The following is a 21,172-nucleotide window of genomic DNA, read 5'->3' as shown; positions in this document are numbered from 1 at the left end:
CCCTAGACCATCACTGACCCACCACCAAACCTTTCATGCTGGATGATGTCTCCAGACTCTTACATGCATGTGGCGATGCCGGCGAGCTAGTTTTGGCAGGCAACTGGTGGTTCACCGTGTCAAACGCAGCAGAAAGGTCGAAAAGGATGAGGACAGAGGAGAGAGAGGCTGCTCTAGCAGTGAGAAGTTGCTCAGAGACAGTAAGGAGGGCAGTCTCAGTTGAGTGGCCTGCCAGACTGGTGAGGATCAAGAAGGTTGTCCTGGTGAAGATAGGAAGAAAGTTGATTACAGATAGCATGCTTGAGTGCTTTGGAGAGAAATGTATGCATGTATTGACACAACCCCAATACTGCGTCTCCACTCCACCATCACTACTGCACACCATCACTGACCCACCACCAAACCTTTCATGCTGGATGATGTCTCCAGACTCTTACATGCATGTGGCGATGCCGGCGAGCTAGTTTTGGCAGGCAACTCGAGCTGCGCTGCACCAATCATGTGACATACATCATGTGACATACCTCACTCTCCACAACCATCTATATTACACACCCACCTTATCAGGTGGTCTATTTAACCAGAGAGAAATTTCCCATCATCCCCTTTGCTCACACTGCTGCTGCAGTATTGCTACCAGTTGCTTCAGCGACTCAGCGACTCAGCGGTTGACCAAGTGACCGTTGTTCCTCCGTGGGTCGTTTGTCTCTCTCAATCCGAGTGAGTCCTCCGATGACGAGGGTTCGCTTTATTCCCGAAATTTGGGCTCGGTCCTTCGAGATTCACTGCGTGTGAATCGGACGTCAGGCATCTGCGCCGTGGCTCCCGCGGGCCTCTCGGCGTGCACCACATCCTGGAGGAGCTGCGCGCCCAAAGCGTTTAATTCATCGGTCTGAGCCACGAGGAAGTTTTCAACTACTTCTTGACTAAGGGGAGGCTCCGCAAAGCCGAACAAAAGCTGGTGGCAGCATCGCAGACGGCTTCCTCCCTGGGCCTCGCTGCTGCACCAACTTCTCCCTCACCTCGGGATGTTGTCCCTCGGAGGCAGAGGAAGCACGCCTGGATCCGCTGGGGCTTCCATCCTGTCTCCTCTGCTGAATGAAATCTGCACTGAACGTTATGAATGAAACAATTCAGTCTCGAATAATACGCCATCTTCCCTGCACGTGATGTAAACAACACTGGCGAGCCGACAACACTGGCGAGCAGGCTCGTGTTTTAGTACTTCCTGGTACGTCACTCCAACAGGATTATGGGAGCTGTAGTCCCATCTCCAGCCATGGGTTCGAGGCTCCTGTCTCCTGATAACATTCCCTTTCCCATAGGAATCAAATTCTAGCAGGTAATCTGTTTTGTTATTCTGGAAACATTCAATTATATGAATATAATATATATATGTGGGTAGAGTGGTCGTCCTCCAACCAGAGGTAGGTGGTTCAATCCTCAGTCTTCCCATCTGCATGCCAAAGTGTCCTTGGGCAAGATACTGAACCCCTCAAATGGCCCCTTATAGATGTGGAATGCACTAATTGTAAATCACTTTGGAAAAAAGCAGCTGCCAAATGACATGACTTTTCTGGCATGCAATGGTGTTGCAACGGACGCTCCATTGTGCTATGTTTTGTCGCTATTGCACATGCCCGACTTTCAGAGATAGGAAGGGAGCGAGATGGCTCACTCCTCAGCTACTTCCATCAGCACATCCGGTAAAACGAAGTTTAGTTCAGCTGCACGGCACGAATAACACGCGCTATGACGTAACCAACGAAGTATGGACTATTAAATTCGTTGGCAACTATTTTTGTCATCGATTTGTCGACTACGTCGATTTATCGTTGCACCCCTATTTTAGTGGTGAGGTTGGTACATATAAATTAAATTAATCACAATACAAATAAATAAATTAAATCTCTGCCCATAGAGAGGAAGTTTAGACCACAGCCATTTTGGGGGAGTCTTCATTAATGTCTGGCCAACCAAACCCGAGCGTCTTGACCCCAGGGTCTTCATCCGATTCCTACAGAGCAGTGAATAGATCAAGAACAAATTACTTTCTCATGCGTTAATGCTGCTACAATAGAAAAAAAATCTATAAAGCCTCAATGATGACAGTCTTACCTAACATTTAGCTTGGCTTTATATTTCCATATTGCTAAGTTGTTAAGGTGAGTCAGAGTAAATACGATGATGGAAGCTGTCTAACCAGAAATCTGCCAAGGACACTCATTTAATCCTCTACATGACCTTACCCTCTCTAATCTTAGAAGAACACATGTACATGACAAGTCTGATAGATCTTGTCGAGACTTCTGAATTATCATTGCTAAGAATAATACTGCTTTCTGTTCTTTCTCCTCTATGATCAAACGCTTGCATCGCTCTCCAACCCATCTGGCGACACCCTTGCTCACCAACAATGGTTGAAAATGCATGACGAGATCTCCTCAAAACTTCGCCATCCCGGCCAGAACTGAGGCCTAACACCTGAATGCTATTCCCTGCACTCCCTAAGATGTGGCACAGCTACGACAGCAGCACTCCATCACCCATGCTACTCATGCTATGTTGGACACCACAAGAAGGAATATTGACTCTCAAACATCATCTGCACCCTTGATGTTTTAATATGTAATCTCCGCTGCCTAATTCCATTGTCTAATGGTGCGGGTCCTTCTTCCCTCCTCCTCACACTACCAGTCCTTCCACCCGGAAGGACTGGTAGTGCTCCGTTGCCAGTGGTGACGACACAATGTGAACGAAGCCAAGAGATTCGCTGCACCCTTGTCGTGGCATATATCGCGCTCCTGTCCATCCTGGGAGGGGGATCCCTCACATGTGGCTCTCTCTGAGGTTTCTACATTTTCCCCTGTTCATGGGTTTTTTTGGTAGTTTTTCCTTACTCTTGTTGAGGGTGAAGGACAGGATGTCGCACTTGTTAAGCCCTATGAAACGAATCGTTTTTTGTGAATATGGGCTATACAAGCAAAACATGTGAGTGTTGTGCCATAATGCATCAAACGTGATACCATAAAATGGTGTGCCTTTCGGCATTCAATAAATTTGGTTATCAAGATAAAAATATTAAATATTAATATTTTTATTATTAATATTAAAGAATAACTTTAATTGATTAAAGTTACCTCTGGGCACCACCCTTCAAAGGAAGGGACAAGATAGCCAATTTATTGATTAAGTCTCATAAAGGTTCTAACTACAAATTTGGAACTCTGATTAACAATTAAATTAATAACTATAACCAAAATTACCATATAGATAGTTAGCTAAGTTGAAAGATATGGGGTTCTTGACAGTGTAGAGGTTGGCGAAATTCACTTATGCAACATTAATGAAAAAACATTTGTGAAAGAAAAACATTTATTATGAATATAATAAAGTATAAAAACACAAATTACTAACGGTCTAATTGTTAAACAAAGATAGGTATGTGTGTATACATGTGTGTGTGTCTGTGTGAGTCAGCGTGCTTTCAAGATGGTCGCTGGCCAAAGAGATAACACCCTTCCCCCACCTATTGGAATGTTTACGACCTGTAGAGATAATGAGGTGAAGAGTTATGCGTGTGTCTGTGTGTGTGCCAAGTTAGAGAAAGTTACTAGATTGGATGCAACGAAAGACTGTGAAGAGCATAACAGACTAACATTACTTTCTCAATAACTTGTACCCAAAATATCACAACACCACAAATCAAACTTATAAACCTCACACAGAATCGAATAAACAGTCTTGCTTAGCCTAGTATAATTATTAAGCCCAGTTGTGTTACCAGTCCGTGGAAAGGGGAAAACGGAAGTTGCTGTGCAGTTCGCAGTTTTGTGTCGTCTTGCTGGTTTCGGTTGAGCGGTGTAGCTCAGTTGCTGGCTGAAGTTTGCAAGCAGGACATCGAGTCGCTGCTAGGACGTTGGTAGAGCTTGGAGGGCGAGGAGGTTTCCTTGGTAAGATGAGCTGGAAGCTGCACCTTTGTGCTCCTCTCGAAGAGTTGGATGGGAAGAGAAGATGTGAGCTGGAGAAGAGGCTCCACAGCCTTCCCTCCTGTGGAAGGATCATAGGAAGAGGCAGAAGAGGCTCGACAGCCTTCTCTCCGTTGAGGGAGTGTAGAAAGAGGAAGAGAAGAAGCTGGAGAACCTAGCTTATATTGGCCCGGTGACCTCACAGGTCATGGGGTCCAGAGTGACCAACGGGAGTTGAAACCTGTGTCCCTGGGGGGGGTTTCCACCCCTCTGTGTGAAGTTGATGCCCTCTGGGACATTGAGTTCCTTGCTCTGGTTTTTAATGCCCCCTGGGAGACGGAGTCCTGGAGGGACATGCTGCTTCAGGCTTTGATGGCACATGTAGGCCGAAGTGTGGTTTCACACAAAACCATGGCCCAACATGAGTGAATAATATGTATGTGCTTTGCAGCCTGATTATATTATTGCATTTCAGGTGGTTTGCTGGGCTTAAAGGGGACATAGCATGCCCATTTTACCACAAGTTGATATGGTTCCTTGGGGTCTTAATGAAATGTCTGTAACATACTTTGGTCAAAATACCACAAGGATCATATAAAACAGCACCCTTTTTACCCTGTATAAAACAGCCCTCCACAGAGTGACCTGTTTTGAGTGCCTGTTCCTTTAAATGCTAATGAGCCAGCTCCCCCCTCCCCCCTCTCCCCCCATGATTTTAAACGATATAAATTACATATTTTATATGATATAAATTATCAAATATGCATCCCATACTTTGTATTCCCCTTCTGTTGTCCTGGAGTTTTAATTTTCCCAATCACATAATTAAATGTCCCCCTCTGCCCATCCACTACAAGCACACAAGCAGACAGACAGAGAGAGAAAGAGAGGGGTGGGGGGGGGGGGCTATGAAGACCATCATTTACCCCCGAACCCCGACATTCAACGGGTACAACAACAAGCGGAGAAAGCAGAATCGCGGGCTGACCTTATATATACAGTCTATGGGGCTGACCAGCGCGGAGAAATGCTCGTCCCGTGTGAACAGCCAGGCGGCTGCGTGCTGGAGAACGGCGCTGCGCTGGAGAACGGCGCTGCGCTGCCTCGCAGCGGCGCTTCCGCGTCCGGTGTACCCCGGCGTAACTACTGTAACCCGGCGTAACTACTGTAACTGTATGTGTTTTCTTAAGTTGCAGTGCGTTGAGCTCTCAGGGCCACCGTAGTTCTGCAATCAAATAACAGATAACAATGTTAAGATCAATCATATTGCTTCTTATACTAATATGCTAGAAACTACAGCCTATCTGCACTGATGTATAAACTTCTACTAGCATTGAGGGTTGTCCTTTTTTTAGGTTAGAGTAATATGCCCTCAAAATGAATCTGCATGTCAAGCGTCAGCCTCGACTTCTTTACAGGATGGGAGAGATTGGACTGCCGGCAGTGATATACTTTTCAAAAGCAGGCTCTGCAAACATAGGTCACAAAACCCTTCTCTCATGAGTTACCCACAGAATGACCAGTAAGAGACCATTAAAGCTCACACTTATAAGAAGGCTGCAAAATGCTAATTAGTTCTAATTAGCATTTTGTCTAAACTATTGTCTAAAGCTATAAACTATAGGATGTATTCAAATAATATTTCATTGAGATGTGCTCCAAAAGACTTTATTTTACAGTTGCTGAGCGAGGGCTCAGTGCATGATGGGAGTTCCCCCAGCAGTCTAAGCTTACAGCAGCACAGCTAAGGGATGGTTCAGGGCTCCCCTGAGAATCACTAGCTCTATGCTTTATCAAAGAGGAACGTTTTAAGTCTAACCTTAAATGTAAAGATGGTGTCTGCCTCCTGAACCCAGAGTGGGAGCTGGTTCCACAGGAGAGGAGCCTGCTAGCTGAAGGCTCTACCTCCTGTTCTACTCTTACAGACCCGAGGAACCATTACTTTATAGTGACCATAAATGAGCCTGTGTTTAGGGAGCAGAGTGATCTATGAGGTCTTTAGTAAGGAGAATGATTTTAATTATTATTCTGGATTTTACAGGGAGCCAATGCAGATAGGGTTATATGGGAGAAATATGATTTATTCTTGCTCCTGTCAGTACTCAACTGCAGCATTTTGAACCAATTGGAGACTTTTCACATACTCACAGGAACATCCTGATAATAAAGTATTTCAATAGTCCAGTCAACACCACGGGCCTTGCAATAAATATGAAAGATCAAAGTGGTGTTATCTTACAATTTTGAGGTGGACCAGTGCATCTGAGTACAGTGTTACTGGGTATCTCACAGAAGTGAGGTAGACCAGTGTGTGACAGTGGTGCAAAATTAGTCCTGTCATATGGATTGAAAGAGAGGAGTAGTGAGCGAATTACACTGAAATCTATCATCCTCTTTTGGACCACACTCCTTTTTTATATACACTTGTTTTTATTGAGGCTCTCAACAATTATATACACTTTCCAATTCTGCAAGTATACAGAACAACTTTTCCCCTTAGTCTTCTTTAACATAACACAGAGACAGCAGAAGTTACAACCTAACGAACAAACAAAAGAAAAGAAAAACAGGAGACCCAGACAAACAAACGCACAAAGATAAAGCAAAAGTATAAAAAAATATACAGACATACATATGCTCCACCACATTGACATAGTTACAGTACCAGTCAAAAGTTTGGACACACCTTGTCATTCAATGGTTTTTCTTTATTTTTTATTTCTTTCTACATTGCAGATTAATATTGAAGACATCCAAACTATGAAGGAACACATATGGAATTATGTGGTAAACCAAAAAAATGCTCAACAAACCAGAATATGTTTTATATTTTAGATTCTTCAAAGTAGCCACCTTTTGCTTCGATGACAGCTTTGAACACTCTTGGCATTCTTTCAATCAGCTTCATGAGGTAGTCACCTGGAATGGTTTTCCAACAGTCTTGAAGTGTTCCCAGAGGTGCTGAGCACTTGTTGGCTGCTTTGCCTTCACTCTGTGGTCCAACTCATCCCAGACCATCTCAATTGGGTTTAGGTCGGGTGATTGTGGAGGCCAGGTCATCTGACGCAGCACTCCATCACTCTCCTTCTTGGTCAAATAGCCCTTACATAGCCTGGAGGTGTGTTTGGGGTCATTGTCCTGTTTAAATAGAAATGCTGGTCCCACTAAGCGCCAACCAGATGGGATGGCATGTCGCTGCAGAATGCTGTGGTAGCCATGCTGGTTAAGTATGCCTTGAATTTTGAATAAATCACCAACAGTATCACCAGCAAAGCCCCCCCACACCATCTCACCTCCTCCTCCATGCTTCATGGTGGGAACCACACATGTAGAGACCATCCGCTCACCTTTTCTGCGTCTTACAAAGACATGGCGGTTGGAACCAGAAATCTCAAATTTGGACTCATCAGACCAAAGTACAGATTTCCACTGGTTTAATGTCACTTCCATGTGTTTCTTGGCCCAAGCAAGTCTCTTCTTCTTGTTGGTCTTCCTCAGTAGTGGCTTCTTTGCAGGAATTCGAAAATGAAGGCCTGATTCACGCAGTCTCCCCTGGACAGCTGACGTTGAGATGTGTCTGCTACTTGAACTCTGCGAAGCATTTATGTTGCCTCTAATCTGAGGTGCTGTTAATTTGCGGTTTCTGAGGCTGATAACTCTAATGAACTTATCCTCAGCAGCAGAGGTAACTCTTGGTCTTCCTGTCCTGGGGCGATCCTCATGAGAGACAGTTTCATCATAGCGTTTGATGGTTTTCGCGACTGAACTTGAGGATACATTAAAAGTTCTTGAAATTTTCCAGATTTACTGACCTTCCTGTATTAAAGTAATGATGGACTGTCATTTCTCTTTACTTAGTTGAGTGGTTCTTGCCATAATATGGATTAGAACTTCAGTCGAATAGGCCTATTTGTCAGGGTGCGCAAAAATGGCAAACGTGAACCCAGAAGCACGACACTGGAGCAGTTATGGGAGAAGCAAGAGTTCTGGTTTATTGGATGATAAGAGGTCAAAAACCAGGCAGACAGTCAGAGGTAGCAAACAAATCCGATAGGGAGCAGGCAAAAGGGAATCCAGGGTCCAAAAGGCAGGTCAGAGCAGAGATCAGGCAGAAGAGTGAAACGGGATAATGCTGGAAAGCTAGGAAAAAACACACTAGACGATCTGGCAGAGAACAGAGGAAATGGGCCGGTATATATATTGGGTGACTGATGACTGATGGAAAGCAGGTGAGTCTGGGGTTGGGGCAGGTAATGGGAAGACGTGATGCAGAGCAGGGGGGAGTGGCTGAATTCAGAAATGACATGAGAATTAGTACATGAAAAATAAGATAACAGACAATGAAAATGTTATGAGCTGACTGAAGTTGTGACACTATTCACTGTATAGAACTGTGCACCAATCCTGCCTCTGCACAACACAACTGATGGTCTCAAACACATTAATTCCACAAATTAACTCTTGACAAGGCAAACCTGTTAATTGAAAACCATTCCAGGTGACTACCGCATGAAGCTGATTGAAAGAAGGCCAAGAGTGTGCATAGCTGTCATCAAAGCAAAAGGTGGCTACTTTGAAGAATCTAAAATATAAAACATATTTTGGTTTGTTTAACACTTTTTTATTTACCACGTAATTCAATATGTGTTCCTTCATAGTTTTGATGTCTTCAATATTAATCTGCAATGTAGAAAGATATAAAAATAAAGAAAAAGCATTGAATGAGAAGGTGTGTCCAAACTTTTGACTGGTACTGTACATTCCATTGCTATATGCCGTAGTCAGTTCACAAAGTAAAGTCCAGTCCAGAAGCATCCACCATGTCCAAAACTGGTTGTCATATCTTGATAAATCCTTTGACATTGTCATGCAGGATAGATGTCAGTTTTGCCAGAGGGAGTATTCATCTTTAGGAGTTTCTATTGCGCAAGTGTTTTCCACACCACACACGTGTATAATAATGTGCAAGATACTTGATCTCAGAACAGTGGAAGCAGAGGCAGCGTCAGCTTGACAAGCCCTCAGTCTGTAGCCAGTCCCCCCTCAGAGATCCCAGATTTGATCCTCAGTGCAACATTAGTGCAGAACTCCAGGACAAGCTGGCCTCCCCCTCTGCCTGATGGGCTCCATGGTTTGGCCTTCTGGGTGTGAAAACAGCCTAAATACGAAAGGTGGAAATTTGAATTTGGCTACTTGTTCACCAAACTTAGGTGTCAATGTCAATGTGAGTGTCTGAGGTGAGGGACCCAGTGGTGGATTTATCTGTTTTGAGTGTCGTGCTATAAAGCATCAACTAAGTAGATGAATGGTTGGAAAGAGTTCAGTCTTTGTACACCAGCATGTGTATGCCCAATGTATGTGAATGGTCACGTGACTTGCGCTTTCAGGCATGTGAGGACATGATCACACATATGCAGATGCAAAGTAAATATCAAAGTTCACCGAAGCTGAACCCCACAGAAAGCCACGCTGCGATTTGCCTCGGCACAGGAAGTGAAGTGAAAACATCACCGAATAAGGGCATACACCCTGTTTGTCAAGGTCACAGCAGTGAGACACCACCAAATAAGGGTTCCATCCTGTCAGGTAGACAGTATCACAGCAGTGAGACACTTGGTCAGTGGAATTTTCCATTACAAGGCATAACTTTCACCACAACGTGGATTCAGCTTCAGAACTTCATTGAGCAGAGAAGGTTGTGATCACATGCAGACATGCAGACTGGAACGCTAAACTTATCAGTCTCATTGATTGGCCTGTGGCTTGTGATTTCAGGAGCTTTGGCAGAGGCAGCGGACAACATGGAGGTAAAAGAAGCAGCCTCAGTGGTGAGAGATGAATGGCAAAGGATTGAAGATGCATATTAGCAGCACGATTATTAGAATAGTTCACTGTTTAGCTAGTGTCCCTCACCAGAAAACTATCATTGATCAGGTGCTGCTACTCTGATCTGTATTTCTCTGTATGGTATAATATTAACACAACAAAGAGAAGACGATCTTTTATGCTTGGGCACTGGACCGTAAACTTTTATTGACTGTGATGGCAACAATAGTTGTTAGTGTTTTTCTTTAAATATGAAAATAGGTAATATGGAAATTCCCTCAAATTGTCCCCCAAAAAAAATCCTTTGATGAAACACAGGCTGTATTATAAGACTTTACATGATATTATTTTGCAGCAGCAGTTTAATGCAATATATAAGAAATACATTGCAATGTGTAAAGTGTATTATGGTAGCATATGTCAAATTTAAATCCATCCATCCATTATCTATACCACTTATCTATTGAGGGTCAGGCTTTCACAACAACTGTATCTTAGTTGTCGTCAGCTATTCCCAAAAGGAGGTCAACTAGTCGATTGATTGCGGGAGACATATTTTAGAGATAGGACGTTTTGTGGTCGGTGATAGGACATTCAGAGAATTGTCCAATTGTCGTCTGCCTTCCTTGTCCACTCTGTTGGCGCTTCTTGCCAACTTTGCTGCTGCTAGCGTGCATAGCATTGGTATAGTTGTTGTACTTTATTTCCCCATTGATGATCTTAGTCGCGCATCTGAATTTGGTCAAACTGCTGCTTTAGCGCCCACATTGCAGTGTTTAGACAGTTTAGACAGATAGTTGACGAGTTGAGTAGTTCTATTCGAGCCTTATTTGAGGGTTGCAGGGGGGCTGGAGTCCCAAATTTAAATTCAACTTTGAAATTGAAATTAGACTAATGAACAATCTCAGTTTCCATTCAGTGTGCTGTCTAAATGAGTTGATTTTTTCCCCCACAGAAACCCATCGATCAGTCCCCCTCTCTGTGTGCTGGTGAGCAGGACTATGTTGACAGGAGGAAAAGGGTCGTTCTGGAGTCACTCAACAGCCTGGGAATCAACTGTTCTGCAGTAAGAAAGAAACTGCTCACACACTAACATCATTTCTGTCCGTCCGTGTCAGCCTGGCAAGCACCCGTCAGGAAGGTGCATGTAAGGTAGTCACTCTGCTGGTTGGTGGAGTAAAGGAGTTAGGAGGAAGTTTATGCTTCTTACTTGTTCCGCTTTGTACCTGTTGTTGCGTTTTGCTGTTTGTCATGCCTGAGTGAGTTGTACCTTTGTGCATTGTCTCTTACTTTATGCCCTCACGCCACGTCAAATATCATTTCGCCTGTTTTTACGTAACACACGCATGTCCTCCATGACTTTGTATGATCACTATTTTTAGGTCTTACAGTAACTTTTGAGCAGACTTTAGACACTCACAGGAACAGAGTACTGGTGAAGCTGTATGGTTGTAAGGTAATTAATACAGTGGTAAGTTATAAAACTCATCACATTAATCTTATACCCTTATTAAAAATGCAGTCAAAGAGGCGCTGCTTGTTTACAGTGATCCGTTGTGAGTTCATAGTCCACTCCCTGCTCTGCACCACACAGACAGAGTTAAGCTGCTTTCAGACATGCACTGAACTCCAGAGATCCTGTGGACATTCTCCAGAGGGTCTGTGTGAATGCAAATGTCAGAGTGAGAGCCTCCATGCTTTCTGTGGACTTTCTCCACCTTGCCCCCTAATCTAAAGTCTGCAGAAAGTTCAAAGGAGCCGATGTAAGAACACAGCAGGATTCACTGTGAGTGAATGATTTTATAGACCCGACAGAAAACAAGTACACACCAGCGAAAATGTCTTTTAGCCTATTAGGCTCCAGCTTATTTGTTATTTCTGATAATGCCATTATACAACATGTATCATAGTGTGTAGAGTATATACAGTGTATATATATATATATATATATATATATAAAAAACATAACATACATGTGTGTGAGTGCATGTGTGTGTTTATGTTATAATAGTAAGTATTTTTCTGAAGATATCATTTACAATTTTGCCCTGTTTTTTCTGTTCTTGTTTTTGTTGATTGGCATGTCAAATTATATTTGTTTCATGTAATTTTGCAATTGGCTATAAAGGGTATAATGAGGGAAAATAGCATGAACATCCCAACAACCACAGAAAATTCCAAATACAGCAATCCTTTCACTTCCACATCTCATTTGATATAGAAGGATGTTTGCATTGCAATATAAAAAATTCTGGGATCATATCTGAAGGAATTTAGAGTTTAAATAGCACTAAGAAACCCAGAAGCCAACAGTAACCTCATAAATATCCCAAACAATGATGTTTACTTCATGAATAAATAATGTCGTTCTCTAAAGTATTCTGCAATTAGCTTAGCCGCTGTCAGATTTACTATCTCTCCAACCAGGACTGGGTTCCCCACATCGCTCTGCTGCCATCAGGTGGGGGTCAGAGGGCAGCCGTGGGTCTGATGGGTTCCCTCTCTCAAATGGAAAAGGATGGTCTGCTGGACCCTCTGCTTTACATGGGAACAGTCTCTGGGTCAACGTGGTAACAATCACAGTTTCACACATATAATCACGTTAGTGTAACGAGAGCTGAACAGCTGCTGATGCATGATGGGACATGTCAAGGTGATGATGGGATATAATTGGCATATTGTGATATTTATATGGGGCTGGAAGAGCTACAAAAAAATACCTAATTACAGAAGATAACTACCAAAAACAAACCATTTTATACTCAATAATGATTTCATTGGATGTGTTAATCTGTCTGTCTTCCTCTGATAGGTCCATGTCCGCCCTGTACAGTGACCCGCAGTGGACCGGCAACATGGACAGAGCAGTGTCCACGATGACAGGTCCTGGGGTCGAGGTGGAGCAGGCTCTGGCCTGGTTGGACAAGAGGTCAAAGGAGGAGCTTTTCTCTCTGTCTGATATCTGGGGGGTGTTAACCTCTGTTGGGATCATGAAACAGGTACCAGTCCATACACACACACACACACACACACACACACACACACACACACACACACTTTTACTTCCTGTTTGGAAACACACCCTGTTACAATTATTGTATACACAGTCCTTTAGAGAAATATCTTGTTTTCATCAGATGGACTTGCGGCATCTTTCCGACGAGGCCAGCAGGAATGCCACAAACCCTTATCCCATCTACAGCGCCATAGAGAAGGGCTGCCTTTTAGATGGGCCTATAGAAGGTATATACATGCATATGCAGCTTGGGAGAAAGAGCGGGTTGTCCACTAACCCAGAAGGTCTGAGATTGGATCCCAGTCTTCCTCATTCTGCATGCTGACGTGTCCTTGGGCAAGACACTGAACCCCAAATCGCCCCTGACACCCAGTACTGTGTGAGTGATGTGTGATAGAGAGAGTGCTGCACAGAGATGCAGTGTATGAATGTCTGTGTGAATGGTAAAACTGAACCGTAAAGCACTTTGAGTGGAAAAGAAAAGTGCTTTATAAATACCGACCATTTCCAGAGCTTTTCTATGCACATGTCACCGCAGGGTCTAAGTGAATCACCGACTGAATAACAGCAAGTGTGAAATTCACTCTCTGTTTCGTAGGGAAATGGTTTGAGGTGAGTCCTCATGAGGCTGGATTCACAGAGCTGGGTGTCTTTGTTGAAACGTCTCTCCTGGGCAGTAAGTTTCAGAGCGGAGAGCTGCAGGAGCAGAAGACAGAGATGGACATGATCGAGCTACAAGGTGTGTGTTTACATGTGAGAATGGTAACAGCAGGATGGATCTGCAATCAGTAATTTACAGCTCAGCAGCAGCTTTTATTTTGAGGTGAAAAAAATAGTGTTTACTGGATGCATGAGCAGCCAACTCTTTGCCATCATGTTATCCTTATCCACTTTATAACGTGACACTGATGTTACTTTTGTTTTTTCAGTTTGTTTTACTGCCCCTAAGAGGCAATTCATCTCATGATAATAATAATATTGATGATATATTAAAAAAAATTGGCTTTAAAATATGACAAAATCATATATTTGAAAGAAGGGGAGTAAAGTATTCATGCATTTATGGATTGGCAGGAGTGTTGGTCATGCATGCATATGAATTGTCATTTTCAAACTTGTTTGTGTGTTGAAATTGTGCAGGTGTTCTGGGTTGTGCGTTGGCTCATGACGAGGTTATCAGAGAGTTCATCCCTCCCTGGTTGAATGGTAATCACAATCACATTTCTATACCCACGCAGGAAAACAAGTAGTCGCAGTATCGTGCTCCACTATAACATGTGTGAGTTGAATGTCTTACACGTTTGTTCTCTCCCGGTGTGTGTGTTTGTGTGTGTGTGTTTGTTTGGCTCAATGCCCGGACATATAGACAGAGATGCTGATGAGTACTTGCGTGTATACAACACCCTTGACAAACTGGTGGCCCTGATCAGAAGTTCCACAAAGGATCCTACCACTCTTTCTGAGCTGAACACGTTGCAGAAAATACTAGAAGGTGATGGTCCTGCTCAGATGACTTAGTTTTACTCTTTAAATCCAGTTGTTTTGGCATCTGTAAGCTCATTTGTTAAACTGCATTGACAGCCAAAGAGGAATGTTGTCAACGTCGGATTTTTCTTCTCAGTTATGTGTTTTTTGCCTGTGATCATGTGTGATGCAATAAAGACTGCAGAGTGCCCATTACATTCTCTGTTTTCCAGACAAGGTAAATTGTAATGATTCTGTGTTGCTGGAGTCAAAGAATATGGAGGAAAGAAAAAAGATGTTTCATCATTTGAGTCTGGAGCTGCTGGAGGCAGTAGACACCTGGAGCCAAAGATTGGGGAATGGTCAGTGTGAAAGTATTGTAGATATACTAACTTTATTTACTTGATTGAAATGAGATGTTAATGCATCTATTTGTTCTCAATGTGTTTCTCCCAGCCTCTGTAATCCTTAAGCAAGTCCTTCCCCTGATTATGAAGTGGGAGTGGGGAACAACCAGGAACCTCCTCTACCAACACGAAGGTGAGAAGACAAACCTCATGTGCCCCGAAACGTGACTCCAGCTAAATGCTAATGTTGCTATGTGTCTACTGGAAGTGGAATTAACTGTTACCTCTCTTCCATTATGATCCCTCCCATGGAGGTATAAAACGTTTACTGGTGACCATAGACTGTAAATCAAGAGGAAGACACATCTCCACCTCCACCCACTATTCAGAAATGAATCCAAAATATCCTGTATTTCAACCCTGCCATCGTGGTGGTGGATTGTAATCGTGGTGTCAGCTGATCATGGACTATGATTAGAAAAAGACTGCTTGATATACAATATGCCATACTCACACACATGTAAATATTGTAATTCTGTTGATGTGTTCAGTTACACGCGGCCTCTATAGCACTAATGCAGTCGCATTGTTTTATTTTTGGTTGTTTTTCCTAGTTTCACACTGTTTGCATAGCATCCAATGGGTAATTATAACCAAACTTAGCAGAATAATTTGCACTCCAACAAACATCAGTGTAACTTCATTAGAACAAACTAAAATCACAGAAATCATGATTGAGAAAAATGTATTTGACACGTAGCTTGACTTTTTAGTTTGGTCCATGTCCCATCCACTAACAAGGAGGCAGCAGAGTTTATGACCTATATTACAGCCAGCCATCAGGTGGCAATTGAGATGCTTTGGCTTGACTTTTTGGGAGCAGTTGTGTCATTCATCTTTATATATAGTCGATGCTAGTTACATAGTTATGAATAAAAAAGTAAAGAAACAAATACAGTAAGTGAACAATGGCATTGATTGTCTTATAATGGTCCAATACAATAAAGACAAAATGGTAAGTAAGTAAATAAATATATAAAGGATTTGCTTTAAATAGTGATTTAATAGTTAAATGATGGTTAAAAAATGATTTTGCTGGTCAGATGCTCCACCTTGCCTTGGCGCCGAAGAAATAATCCACCTGGTCGATGCCGGGCTGCTGATCAATGTTGCCTACCCTCCTTTTCTGGGAGAGAAGAGAGACATTGACCTCATTATCGTACTGGAGTACAGCGCTGGAAACATGTTTGAGGTAATGTAAAGAGTGTGCTTTTTTGTGTGTGTGTGTGTGTGTGTGTGTGTGTGTGTGTGTGTGTGTGTGTGTGTGTGTGTGTGCCTATACACATCAGCCAGGGGCATTGTTTTAAACCATGGGCTAAACTAATAACAACCATATTAGCTAAATATAGCTCGTAATGAGAACTCACCAATAAGCTTCACCTTGCTCTGCACCTGCATACACAGTATACATCAAAACTGAGTACACACAATATCAACAAAAAAAATTCTGATTCAGAATGGTATCACCTTATACAAATTGTATGTTTAAATAAGTTAAGTTAAATTTAAATGTTAAAAAGTTGACACTTTAGTCTACATGCTCAATGAATCCTGGGCTAGGCTGGGCCAGCGAAGGATCCGCCCATTGGAGCCTTTGTTTCTTGCTGATGAAAGGCCGCATTTGAAGGAGCCTCCAAAATGGGACAGGCGAGTTGCACCACTTTGATGCAATCATTAATTTGTAGCCTCCAAAGGATGCAGCCCCTGAATTGAGATACAGCTACTGTCAGTCGCTTCACAGTAAGACAGGAAATAATAAGTCCAAATACTATAACATTCCAAAAGGTCCAAACAGAAGATTTCTCAAAATAAACCAAAAGTCCTCAACTGACATTAAAAGTCCACAACAAGCTCCAAGCTCCAAAACAAGTCCAAACAATTCTCGGGAGCAGAATAATGACATTATGACAAAGTGGTACCTGTGATTCTCCTCAGACTCTGACTCTGGCCAGAGACTATGCTGCGGAGGTAAAGAAGCCTTTCCCCAAGATAGACGATCAGGTCCTGGAGGAGAGAGAGTGGCCAAAGGACTGCTACGTGTTCGAGGGAAAAGAGAAGGAGCCTACAATCGTCTACATGCCGCTCTTCAATAGACGGAACTGCCAAGGTCTGTGACGCACACATACGCACACTTGCAGATTTGTTGTAATGATTTTTCATCTTAGATGCAGAACTGCTTATAAACATGATTTAAACTTCAATGGACAGAAATAAGATGAGATACAAGTATTTGCTCATCACTCCCATCATATCTATGTAATCATATCGGGGGGAGTGACTAAGTCTGAGACTAGACGCCACACACTAACCTGTTCTACTGTTGCAATAAATATTTAAATGTGAGTTGTCTGACTGAACTAAAGTTGTAAACATTTCAATTAGTTATTTGATGCTATTAAAACAGGCTGTGACGTCATGATTGACAGCTGGACAGACTTGCGATTGTTCAAGCGCATGTTACATTACATTACATTACATTACATATCATTTAGCTGACTATTTTATTCAAAGCGACTTCCAATAAGTGCGTTCAACCATGAGGGTACAAACCCAGAACAGCAAGAATCATGTAAGCACATTAGCTTCAAAAAGCCAAACTACAAGTGCTACATGTAAGTGCAACATTTAAGTGCAAATTTTTATGTGAACACTAGAGTAGACGGTGGTTATTAGACATCATCTTCTTAACCAAGGTGTAGTTGGAAGAGATGTGTCTTTAGTCTACGGCAGACGATGTATAGACTTTCTGCTGACCTGATGTCAATGGGGAGCTCGTTCCACCATTTGGAGCCAGGACAGCAAACAGTCGGGATTCTGTTGAGTGGCTAGCTGTCCCTCGCAGTGAAGGAGCAACAAGCTGATTGGCCGATGCAGAGCAAAGTGGAAGGGCTGGGGTGTAAGGTTTGACCATGTCCTGGATGTAGACTGGACCTGATCCGTTCACAGCATGGTACACAAGTACTAGTGTCTTGAAGCGGATGCAGGCAGCCACTGGTAACCAGTGAAGAGAGCGGAGGAGGGGTGTAGAGTGAGAGAACTTCGGTAGTTTGAAGACCAGTTGAGCTGCTGCATCCTTGATAAGCTGCAAAGGTCAGAAGGCACTAGCAGGCAGACCAGCCAGGAGGGAGGTGCAGTAGTCTTGGCGTGAGATGACCAGAGCCTGGACCAAAACCTCTGAGTGAGAAGAGGACGTATTCTCCTGATGATTTGCAGCATGTATCTACACGATCGGGTTATTGCCGCAATCTTGGTGGGAAGGGAGAGTTGACTGTCGAGTGTCAAATCCAGGTTTCTTGCTGTCTGGGTGGGGGCTGCCACAGAGTTGTTGATAGTAAGAGTAAGGTGATGGGTGGGAGAGCCCTTCCCTGGAAGGAAAAGTAGCTTGGTTTGTCAAGGTTGATTTTCAGGGGGTGTGCGGACACCCACTGAGAGATGTCAGTCAGACAGGCAGAGATTCGTGCTGCTCCCTGTGTTTCAGACTGGGGAAAAGAGATAATTAGTTGGGTGTCATCTGCGTAGCTTTGGTAGGAAAAGCCATGTGAGTGAATAACAGAGTTGGTGTACAGAGAGAAAAGGAGGGGACCCAGTAGTGAGTGGACAAGGTTGTGACACAGATCCTCTCCAAGTTACCTGGTAAGTGCGGTCGTTGAGGTAGGATGAGAGCAGGGAGAGTGCAGAGCCTGAGACACCCAGATCCTGAAGGGAGGAAATAAGGATCTGGTGGATCACCGTGTCAAACGCAGCAGAAAGGTCTAAAAGGATGAGGACAGAGGAGAGAGAGGCTGCTCTAGCAGTGAGAAGTTGCTCAGAGACAGCAAGGAGGGCAGTCTCAGTTGAGTGGCCTGCCAGAATGGTGAGGATCAAGAAGGTTGTCCTGGTGAAGATAGGAAGAAAGTTGATTACAGATAGCATGCTTGAGTGCTTTGGAGAGAAATGTATGCATGTATTGACACAACCCCAATACTGCGTCTCCACTCCACCTGCACAGAGTCTGGCTACAAATTATGTAAAAAGTGCAAGGTGGCGGCATCTGTTTCCCGGATATTTTAGCTTAGTTTTTGAACAGTAGCAGGAAGTGGAGACACGTTTTCCATCTTTGTATACAGTCTATGGTCTGCCACCGTTTACACTCACAACCTCTGATGTGGCTGCATTTCACATCGTCGGACTGTTGAAGCTGGTTTGGTTTCACTTAGGTTTCATTTGATATATAGCACCTGTGGTCCACTTATTTCTGGATGCACCATGGTCTGGATTTGGATGTATGCTTCTGTGTTTCAGTATCTGACAACGCTGAAATGCATTATCAGGGCTCTGAATGTTGATGCTTGCAGGAGCGTGCACAGTGATGTCTGTCAGGGTGCGCAAAATGGCAAACGTGAACCCAGAAGCACGACACTTGAGCAGTTTTGGCAGTAGCAATAGTTCTGGTTTAATGGACGATCAGAGGTCAAAAACCAGGCAGACAGTCAGAGATAGCAAATTAATCCGATAGGGAGCAGGCAAAAAGGGAATCCAGGGTCCAAAAGGCAGGTCAGAGCAGAGATCAGGCAGAGCAGTGAAACAAGGGATAACGCTGGAAAGCTAGGAAAAAACACACTAGACGATCTGGCAAAGAACAGAGGAAATGAGCCGGTATATATACTGGGTGACTAATGACTGATGGAAAGCAGGTGAGTCTGGGGTTGGGGCAGGTAATGAGATCCGTGGGAAGTGGTGATGCAGAGCAGGGGGGAGTGGCTGAATTCTGAAACGACATGAGAATTAGTACATGAGAAACAAGATAACAGAAAATGAAAATGCTATGAGCTGACTGAAGTTGTGACAATGTCGCCTTTAAAATTTGTGTGCAGATGATTTGCTGTACATAATCCAAAGTACAGCTTGACATGAACTGTGAAATAATTTACTGTACAGCATAACATCTATAAAAGTGTCAGGATTAAGAAACTAAGAACTTCCGTGTACACATTTTGCCAAATAATCTCCAAGGATTTACACCTCCAAACTTTTAAGAGATTCTCACGTATCCAGGTCAGACCTTGTAGATTCTCCCAGACAAACCAAATAGATACAAATGAATACAAATTATTCCTTGGCACAAGTTGTGTTACTTACTAATAGCTTTGTGAATTTAGCAAGCTGTCATAGAAGAGCAGGGTCTCATTTGATAAGAGCCTAATAAGCCTTCACTGTTTTCTATAGATGCAAAGGAGGTCGATGCAAAGATGGAGGAGTTCTCCACTTTCCAGCCTCCTTTCAGTGAGGCCAAGATCAAGTTTATGTTGGAGACGGCAGAAGCTAACATGAAGAACAACAAGGAACTTCTGCTGAGGGAGATAAACAAGGCCGTTCTCCGCCGACAGAACAAGAGGTGAGGTTTGGCCGGAGTGTTACAGGAGGGATTGTCAAGCGAAACAATGAGAGAGACCACCCCTCCTGTAACATGATGATGATGATGATGATGATGATGATGGTGATGTTGGTGATGATGATGGTGATAATGATGATGGTGATGATGATGATAATGATGATGGTATGATGAACAGAATACAAGTTTTACACTACGTTTGTTATAGATATCTCTAGATAAAATAATAATTATAAATTAACATTAGATCAATTTGGTATTATATTTGAACCCAATGTTCATTAAGATTAAGCCAATGGAATTCTTCAGGCAAAGTATTCCCTGTTAAGAAAGCTCTTTATAGGTTTTTCTCAGACTAACCTCCTATGACACTCATGAATTATCTTTGTACTTGAGAGGAAATTCTAAGTATGATTAAATTGGTGAATGCCAAAAAATTATCTGCAATTGCTCGTACTACTTCAGAACAAATCTGTCTGTAAGATTGGTTCCCGCTTGAGGCCCAGTGTGTGTATAATGGTAATAGATGGACAAAAAAGAGTATCAATAAAATGAGTTCACGTCATAACCTGTGCATCACTGTGTGTCTGAGACAGAGGGAGATGTGAACAGCTGATGAATATTTATCGGACTTTATCGAAATCGTGTCTTTTTCTCTTTTTCTCTCCCTTCCAGGAAGTCTGTGCTGAACAATCCTTAATCATAAATGATTATGACTCAGTCTCTGACTTCATCTACATAAAGAGTTGGAGGAGAAGAAGCTCTCAGACAGACACAGGAGGCAGAAGAAGCACTAACCGCACCAACATGGGCAATACAGAATCATGTAATGCATGCATGTAATGATGTCTGCTAAGATGGCTGACACGAAATAAATGTTGGTTGCATGTGTGAAAGTAATTGTCTTCTTCAAGGGTTTACTGCACTGCACATACATAATTGGTTTGAGGACAAAATTATTTTTCCATTCCACTGCTGCACACTTGGCGATCACATGATACGATGAGGTCACAGAATATCTGTAGCAGTCACTTAAGACTTAAACTGCACTAAATCTGTGACTCCTTGCGACAGATATCGGTAAAATTTCAAGGATAACACAACAAATTGGTTTCGACCA

General features: G+C 43.0%; 1 protein-coding gene across 1 annotated transcript in view; it reads left to right on the top strand.

The window, feature by feature from the left end:
- Positions 1-20,980, top strand: part of LOC117766933 (cytosolic phospholipase A2 gamma-like) — a 31,159-nt gene extending 10,179 nt beyond the window's left edge. Inside the window, exons 2-15 of the mRNA XM_034594391.1 lie at positions 9,675-9,796; positions 10,750-10,860; positions 12,222-12,364; positions 12,607-12,793; positions 12,932-13,037; positions 13,409-13,549; positions 13,951-14,019; positions 14,171-14,302; positions 14,508-14,648; positions 14,731-14,814; positions 15,725-15,873; positions 16,617-16,788; positions 19,887-20,055; positions 20,728-20,980. Of these exons, the coding sequence (XP_034450282.1) occupies positions 9,683-9,796; positions 10,750-10,860; positions 12,222-12,364; positions 12,607-12,793; positions 12,932-13,037; positions 13,409-13,549; positions 13,951-14,019; positions 14,171-14,302; positions 14,508-14,648; positions 14,731-14,814; positions 15,725-15,873; positions 16,617-16,788; positions 19,887-20,055; positions 20,728-20,752 (1,743 nt within the window). The 5' untranslated portion in view covers positions 9,675-9,682 and the 3' untranslated portion in view covers positions 20,753-20,980. The remainder of the gene's footprint in view (positions 1-9,674; positions 9,797-10,749; positions 10,861-12,221; positions 12,365-12,606; positions 12,794-12,931; positions 13,038-13,408; positions 13,550-13,950; positions 14,020-14,170; positions 14,303-14,507; positions 14,649-14,730; positions 14,815-15,724; positions 15,874-16,616; positions 16,789-19,886; positions 20,056-20,727) is intronic.
- Positions 20,981-21,172: the final 192 nt, after the last annotated feature.

This window comes from Hippoglossus hippoglossus, chromosome 8 (assembly GCF_009819705.1).
Source record: "Hippoglossus hippoglossus isolate fHipHip1 chromosome 8, fHipHip1.pri, whole genome shotgun sequence".
Taxonomy (NCBI): domain Eukaryota; kingdom Metazoa; phylum Chordata; class Actinopteri; order Pleuronectiformes; family Pleuronectidae; genus Hippoglossus; species Hippoglossus hippoglossus.
The sequence above is the reverse complement of the archived record's forward strand: the minus strand, read 5'-3'. Positions and strand labels throughout refer to the sequence as shown.